We start from the raw sequence: 8,705 nt of genomic DNA on the forward strand, positions 1-8,705 counted from the left end.
GAGAAAGAGAGAGAGAGAGAAAGAAAAAATCAAGGAGTAACCATGAAAATGTGGGAGTGAACAATGGAATAAGGGGCAAAAATGCACTTGGAATGGTCTAAACCAGGCCTCACTCTTCACTTTAAATGGACACTTTAGTAGCTGTTATGGCTCACTGCTGCCAAATTCAAAATTGTTTTATGTCTTTTTTAAAAAAAAATCTTATGTTCGTACGTTAAGGAACAAAGGAAGTATCAGAATGAAAAGGAGGGAGTGAGAGAATGAGACGGAGTGAGTAAGAGGGATTCCAGCAATTGGGTTCCATCTGTCCGATCTAAATAAAACAAAGAAAAAGTCAGTCACATTAAACATGGTCAGCTGCCATTCTTTTCTGTCTGTGGGACAGCAGAATCTGGGCTTTGTGTTGTCAGTGATTCGTCTCAAAGGAAATTCACTTCTCGGGCTTTGCACCCGCTTGTCAGCCGCAGCTAAGCTACCCTCCTGAACCAGGCCACTTTCCCTTCTAGTCAACGGGGAAAGGAAGGCCAGAGGCTGCAAGTTACCAGCGAAAAAGGACTGTGTTGTCGTAGGAGTCAGCATGGGAAGGGAGGGGTCTGAGAAAGATGTAGTGATAGGGAGGGTAGTGAAGGGTGGAGAGAGTTAAACTGATGGGGAGGGATGAACTGGAGCACGTTACAAGAATTGGGAGGGTGTATGCGTTGAGGGGGTTACAGAGATACGCACGGTGTACAGGCGAAGGAAGGCTACAAGTATAGGGAGGATGTATGGGTTCCAGGGGTTACAGGGATAAGAGGCGTGTATGAGCTAGAGGAGGTTACAGGTATAGGGAGGATGTATGGGTTGGAGAGGGTTACAGAGGTAGGGAAGGGCATACGGACTGAAGGAATATACAGACATGGTGAAGGGTGTAGGGGCTGTAAGAGTTTAGAGAGATAGAGAAGCATGTAGGGTACTGGTAGATTACAGTGATTGAGAGAGTTGGGAGATTGTTATAGAGACACAGAGATCTGGAGAGGCTGGAAGTGTGTGCTGCGATATGGAGGGGTGATAGCCGCTGTAAGTTCCTGAGTTCGGGTGAACAGAGATGGGAATGCCTCCAAAAGTAGAAAAATATTTATCCCCATGATGTAACTTAAAACTGTTACATTGGCATTCAACACTCTGTTGTTTGCGAGAGTTTGATGTGCTCCAAATGCCTGCTTGTTTCTACATTAACACAGAGCTGACCCACTAGCTGTTTGGCATTGAGCTAAAGCACTGGTGAATGGAAAGAAATGCAGAGCAGGTTTGGCAGGCTTGTGGAGCACAAAACAAAGCCATTTTTCAAGATAACAAAAGTGTGGAGCTGGATGAACACAGCAGGCCAGGCAACATCTCAGGAGCACAAAAGTCGACGTTTCGGGCCTAGACCTTTTCGAAGTTTTTTTTTAACAGACAGTACATTCAGCTAGTCCTCTCTATTGCACACACCCCCGCCCCGATCCACGGAACCATCAATATAAAGGATGAAGATTCTGGTGATAAGCTTATTTTTTAGCTACAATTCACCTTGCCAGAGAAGGGATTCAGGGCAGTGGTCATGCATCAGAAGACCCAACTGCAACAGAGCATAATGTGTCTGAAATGTTTTATTTTAGAAAAAAGACAATAATTAAAATGGAGTTAGATCACTGAGTTTGGTTGATCTGCTCTGCAACTTAAACCCATGAAGGAACAACAGCAGCTCAGCTGTAAATGTAAGTTCATTAACTTAGTCATGTGGAAAGCATTGGTACCTTTGCCAACTTCAGGTCTTTTCCATTGAGATTTTCTCCTCATCTGTTTCTATAGTTCCTGTAAATTGGGCACAAGCAGCTTAATTACCTATCAGGGGAGTTGCTGCTGCAGTATATAGCCTATCTCAAATCCAAAGTTGTGGTGGGAAGTTCACAGAGCTTGACACGGCTGGACATTGTGATTTTTTTTTTGAGCATGTATGAGTATTTTGTTGACTATGTCTACGCTTTTTATTACCCTGTCCTGGCAGCTATTGGTGTTCCGGGTAAGTGTTGATTGGAAATGGTTCAAGACATAGCTAATGTTTCAAGTCCGGGAACCCACTTCTTCCAACTCCTGTCGAGTTTCTCCAGTTTGTCTGTTTCTGGCTTCAGCTCTCCAGCATGGCAGTGTTTCTGCTTTTATTTTGGAGCTCGTTCTGTATTATTTAATAGTTGTTACATTTGTTGGTGAAAAACGTCATGTTGTGTTGAAGCTTTTCATATTGCACTCGCCAGGACCATCCGAAAGAATGCCAATTGAGGGCAAAACCAATACATGTAGTTCATAACTGCATGCCGTATAAATGTTGGTTTCCCCCTTGAATTGGTATTCTTGCCAAAGGGCCCGATGACAAGACAAAAACCTTCAAAAAGCTGTTCTTTTTTTCCAGCAGGACATAGATACAGTGTCATGACAATTGAAATATTAAACTTTTAAAATTCTAACAGGGTGAGGCATAGTAAACATAGAAAGGATTTTGCTGATGACCAGGCTGCCCAGGACCAAGCATATCAGTCTCACAGTATAGGATTTTGATGAAAAGAAATCTATTCACCCAGAGAGTGGTCCACCCATTCAATTTTCTGCCACAGAAAGCGTTTGAGCCCAAAACATAGGACGCCTCAAAGAAGGAGTTGTACATAGTTCTTACAGTGCGAGGGATATGGGGAAAAAGCAGGAGCAGACGACTGAGTTGGATGATCAGCCATGATGATATTGAACAATGAGCAGACTTTAAGAGCTGAATATCCTGCAGCTGCTCCTATTTCAATGTTTATAAATTGAACATGTAATTCCTCTATTCAAGAAATTGAGGGTACAGAAATCTGGTAATGAAAGGCTGTCTAACACTTGTCATTGCACAAACGGTCAAATCTGTTATGAAGTAGCTTTGGTAGGGAAGTTTTGAAAATTTTAAATGACTGAGGAAGAGTTAATCTGGTTTTGTGAAAGGGAGAAAGTGTTTAACGCATTTATCAGAGTTCTGTGTATATGCTGCCCTTGCCCTGCTGAATAGATATGGTTGTGGAAATCTTTGGTGAATATTTGCAGTGCTTTTGATGAGTGATTCACAGTACTATGATGGTGGAGAAGGGAATGGAAGTTTGCGGATGTTTTCAAAATGTGAAGTTAACTTGCAGCTGCTTGGTCACTCTTCACTGATAATATGGGCAGCACTTTGGTTCAGTGGTTAGCACTGATGTCTCACAGTATAAGGGACCCAAGTTTGATTCCACCCTCGGGTGCCTGTTTCCATGGAGTTTGCACATCTTCCTTGCGTGTGTGTCTGTGTAGGGGGGTGGTTTCCGACAGGTGCTCCAGTTTCCTCCACATTCTAAAAATGTGTAGGTTAAGGTGGACTGACCATGCAAACTTGCCCACAGTGTTCCAGGGATGTGCAGGTTTGGTGGATTAGCACTGGTAAATGTTGGATAAGGTTGGTGGGGGGGGGGGTGCGGGATGGTTGGGTGTGAGTGGAATGCTCTTCGGAGGGTTAGTGTAAACTGGATGAACCAAGTGGCCTGTTTCCACACTTATGATTCTATGAATATCTTTTTATTTCAGATTATTTGAATTCATCAATTTCTCTCTGTGAAAGGCATTCTGTAAATTCTGACAGTTATTAGCTAACTCTCAATTCTGCCAATCTGAACACAGTTAGAAGCAAAAGGAATGCTTGCATCAGAAACCGTCCAATTTGGCATCATTACATTCCTCCTTACTTAAACAATAAATTTCCAAATTGCTGCTGGGTTCTTCCAGTGCTGATTATGTAACCCTGCACAACAATGTCTCTTGATGGGAATAAGTGGTCAACATGACAATCATTTTCTCACCCAATGTTAGATTTATGGCTTCTTCTATGATTCCAAAGACACAGAGACACATCAGTGCATGAACTCTCCAGAAATGTGCCTCTGTGGATAGAGTTGTCTTTTTCTGATTGGTTTGAATGACACAGAAGAAGGATTGAACAGAAATTGAAGAAAGAAAGGACCCAAGTCAAATATGCTACAGATATTGCTGTGCTTGCCATTTTGATAACAGTCTTTTTCTTGCTCTTTACAGTGAACTTAGTAACGATCTGGATTCTATCCCAGGGAAGGTGTGGTCTTTCTAAATGCATCACTTTGTACTTAATGGCCATGGCAGTGGCTGATCTGTTGGTGGCAATTACAGAAGTGATACTGAATCGCTCTGTTTCCTTTTACTTCCCAAAAAATTCCCTAAAAACAACACCAGGGTGCAGCACTCTCATTGTCCTGATCTGTGCAGTGAGGGACACTTCTGTCTGGTTAACAGTCGCTTTCACACTTGATCGATTCATAGCGATTTGTTGCCAAAAACTGAAATTAAGATATTGCGTCCCGAGGACAGCAGCTGTGGCAATGACAGTGGTAACTCCTGTGTTTTTTCTGAAGAACATTCCCTGGTTTTTCAGCTTCGAACCGGTCTACATTATTGACAACATACCATGGCAGTGCCAGTCAAAACCCATATTTTACACGTCGCATGTCTGGGTTGCTTATGATTGGCTCCATCGGATCCTAAACCCATTCTTGCCGTTTTTCTTTATTTTGCTTTTTAATGCTCTGACAGTCAGACACATTTTATTGGCTAATAAAGTGCGAAAAGGATTGTTATCCAAACAAGGAGGAGAACAGGTGGATGTGGAAATGGAAAATCGGAGGAAGTCCATGATTTTACTCTTTGCCATATCGGGTAGCTTTATTGCCCTGTGGATGCCCTATGTCATTAATTTCCTTCATTACCGAATTGCAAAGACCTATTATTACACAGACGCAAATGCTCCTGGCTATATTCTCCAGCAGATGGGTTATCTGTTCCAACTTTCCAGCTGCTGTACAAACACCTGCATTTATGTTGTAACTCAGGCGAAATTCAGGGAGGAATTGAAGAAGATGTTCAGAACTCCATGTCAGCTCTTTGTTAAATAACCTGAATAAAATACAGGAGTCAGTCGAGAACTAACTCATTTGGTAAACGGCGCACATTCTGTCTGTGGCACAGAGTCTGAACGCAAATATCATTTTGTAACTATATAGTTTGATTCTTGGCCATACACATTGGAACTGTGAGGTCTATCATCACAGAGACATCGGGGTCTACAGCACCGAAAAAGACCCTTCAGCCCATCAAGCCTGTGTTGGTCAAAAACAAGCACCAAATCATTCTAATCCATCATGTGACATCTTTACCAATCTTGGTTACAATCTGCAGTAATATCAAATGTAACTTAATTGCAGCCCAAGCACATTCCTTTATTGACACAAAAATCTTCCTCTGGTAACAGAATTTAGAACTGTTTTAATACAGCTCATGGAATCCATATTCTAGGAGGGAAGTAATAGCAGTGGAGAGGAAGTTGAGGAAATTTACTGGGATGTTCCCTGGGCTGGAGAGTTTCAGTTATTAGGAAAGATTGGATGAACTGGGATTGTTTTCCTTAAACCAGAGGAAATTGAGTAGGAACATGATTGAGGTGTATAAAATTAGGAGGGTCAAGGGTAGAGATGACCGGAAGGAACTTTCTCCTCCCAGGTGAAAGAATTAATGATCAGGGGCATAGATTTAAGGTAAGTGGCAGGTGATTTAGAAGGGATGTGAGCAAAGATTTTTTTCACCCAAGATGAGGTGCGAATCATTGTCTGGAAGGGCGTTAGAGACTGAAGTCCTCATAATGTTGACGACATTTCTGGATGTGCACTTGTATTGCCAAAGCATACAGGTCTATGGACCACATTGTGGAAAATGGGATTAAAACAATTAAATGATAGTTTATGACCGATGTGGACATTAGAACATTACAGCACAGTACAGGCCCTTCGGCCTTCGATGTTAATTGATATGGAATTGATGGGCTGAAATGCCTTTTATTGCACTGTGGGCACAATAGAAAGTGCATTGTTTCTTGATCCGCTCTCCACAAGAACAACTCATTAACTCTGTCTCCCCCAGCATTTTCTCAATAGACCTGCATTTCTAAAGATCCATTGCATTTCAATTCAGACCATCCCTTGCTGTAGGCAGGACTGTCCACATCTCATGCGACTGCTGCATTGAAACAATTTTCCCTTGCATGGAATTGAGCTTTCTACCATTCTCTTGAAATCAGGCATGACTGGTTTTCCAACCCTCCATTCCAGGGGACAATGTTTTCCTCAACACTTCCACCCTGCTCCTGATCCCACTTGAATTAGAACATAGAACATAGAACATAGAACATAGAACAGTACAGCACAGAACAGGCCCTTCAGCCCACGATGCTGTGCCGACCATTGATCCTCATGTATGCACGCTCAAATTTCTGTGACCATATGCATGTCCAGCAGTCTCTTAAATGACCCCAATGACCTTGCTTCCACAACTGCTGCTGGCAATGCATTCCATGCTCTCACAACTCTCTGTGTAAAGAACCCGCCTCTGACATCCCCTCTATACTTTCCTCCAACCAGCTTAAAACTATGACCCCTCGTGTTTGCCATTTCTGCCTGGGAAATAGTCTCTGGCTATCAACTCTATCCATGCCTCTCATCATTCTGAATGCTTTGATCAAATCTCCTTTTAGTGTTCCCAGGAAAACAGCTCCATCTCCTCAAATATATCCAGGAATGAATTCTTCTAAAACCTCACAGCACACTCTCCGATGATTTTGCATCCTTTCTGTAATGTGTTGCCCAGATTGAGACACTATACTACAGTTGAGGTCCTTAATGTACAAGTTCATCACAAAGACTTTGTTTTCCATTCTCTATTCACTTATGCTGAAAGCACATGACACCACAAACTCTATTCACTGCTTTCTCAACATGTCACGTCACCTTTTATGGTTTGTGTTCAGATCCCTGGCATTCTCTGACACTGCACTCAACTTGGAATTACATGCTTTTGTTTAATCTTGCCTCCCCTTGTACCTGCTTCCAAAATGAATAAATTCATGCTTCTCATCTTTGACTTTTGCACACCATGTGTCCATCTATTCTGTCTTTGTCCTTTCAATGTTTAACACTACAACCGCAAACATTTTACAATATATCAAAAGCCTTGACTCACCCACAAATCTTGAAATTGTGTCTCGTACAATCAGATCTGTGTCACTTATATACATTAGGAAAGTCATAGGTCCTGGAAGAGACCCCTGACTATCCCCATTATATACATTTAAAGGAGCAGGCAGAAAAGATTCTCATGAGCTATCATATCTATGTGCCTTATACTTTTGTGTTCCTCAATCAGATCTCTCTTCAGCCTCCTCTGCTGCAAGGAAAACAAACCCAGCCTATCCAGTCTCTGCTGATAACTGAGACTTCCCATCATAGACAATATCCCGGTGAATTATCTCTGCACCTTCTGCAGTGCAATCACATCCTTCCTATTGTGTGGTGACCAGAACTGCACACAGCATTCCATCTGTGGCCTAACCAATGTTTTCGTAATCTGTAATACTTCCTTGGTCCTGTATTATATGCCACAGGTAATGAAGACCATCATTTGGTATGGTTTCTGCACCACCCTGGTTTTGTGTGTTGATACCTTCAGGGGTCTAAGGATTGTACATCAAGGTCACAGTTTTTCCTTCAGTACTAGGGTCCTGCCATTCATTGCGAAATCATTCCTTATTCAATCTCCCAAAAAAGCAACCTCTCACCCTTATCAGGATTCAATTCTACCTGCCATTGCTCCGCCCAATTTACCAGCTGATCAATATCAGACTGTAATGCCAGAACATCAATGTTCTTCATTGTCAACAATGCTGCCAATTATCTTGTCATCTGTAAATTTATTAAGTATACTTATACATTATACTATACATTCACTTCCAATCTATTAACTTTTATAACAAACTGCAACTGTCCAATCACCAATCCCTGTGGTACAACCTCTGATCACAGGCTTAAAAGAAACCGCTCCACCGTCACACTGGACCTCTGATTTACAAGCCAATTTTGGATCCATTTTGCCAAGTTGCCTTTGATCCCAGGGGCTGTTACCTTTTGGTGGCACCCTGTTAAAGAAATTACTGAAGTCTATGTAAACCACATCAATTGCACTCCCCTCAACAATATATTTAGTCACCTCTTCAAAGATCTCAATAAAATTAGTCAGGCAGGATCTCTGTCCAATTAATCTGCACTGACAATCCAGAATCAATCCATGCCTTTCCAAGTATTAATTATTCCTGTCCCTCAGAATTTTTTTCCAATAATTTCCTCAACACTGACATCAGAGTAACTGGTCTGTAATTGACTGGCCTACTCTGCTGCCCTTCCTCAACCACATTAACTGTACTTAGAGAAAAATTCATTGTCTCCCATTGAAGATGGCTATCCTCTGATTAACCTCTCCATTCAGTGGCTAATTTAAACTTTATTTGAGTATTCATGCTGTGCTATCTATGTCCTAAGTTTGCTAATCATGGCTGAAACCAAGAGAATGCCATTGGATCAGGCGATAAATCATGAGCGAATCCAATCAGTGCATAGGTCGAAACTTTACTGTGGTTCAGGACATTCATGAAGTAAGAAGCAAATTGCAGTGGAAATATTCATTCAACAAGGATCACTCTTAGGGCTGTCCATGACTGAGTGGCACAAAATGAACAGGAGCTGCCCATGGCTAATGCAGCAGAACATAGCTGACAGTAG

General features: G+C 42.0%; 1 protein-coding gene across 1 annotated transcript; it reads left to right on the forward strand.

The window, feature by feature from the left end:
• The first annotated feature begins 1,929 nt into the window (after window positions 1-1,929).
• On the forward strand, window positions 1,930-6,972 carry LOC125448809 (probable G-protein coupled receptor 139). The gene is made up of 2 exons (XM_048524354.2): window positions 1,930-2,041; window positions 4,108-6,972. The coding sequence occupies exons 1-2, from the start codon at window positions 1,972-1,974 to the stop codon at window positions 4,995-4,997; spliced, it is 960 nt and encodes a 319-aa protein (XP_048380311.1). The 5' UTR covers window positions 1,930-1,971; the 3' UTR covers window positions 4,998-6,972.
• The last annotated feature ends 1,733 nt before the right edge of the window (window positions 6,973-8,705 follow it).

Source organism: Stegostoma tigrinum, unplaced genomic scaffold (assembly GCF_030684315.1).
Source record: "Stegostoma tigrinum isolate sSteTig4 unplaced genomic scaffold, sSteTig4.hap1 scaffold_290, whole genome shotgun sequence".
Classification (NCBI taxonomy): domain Eukaryota; kingdom Metazoa; phylum Chordata; class Chondrichthyes; order Orectolobiformes; family Stegostomatidae; genus Stegostoma; species Stegostoma tigrinum.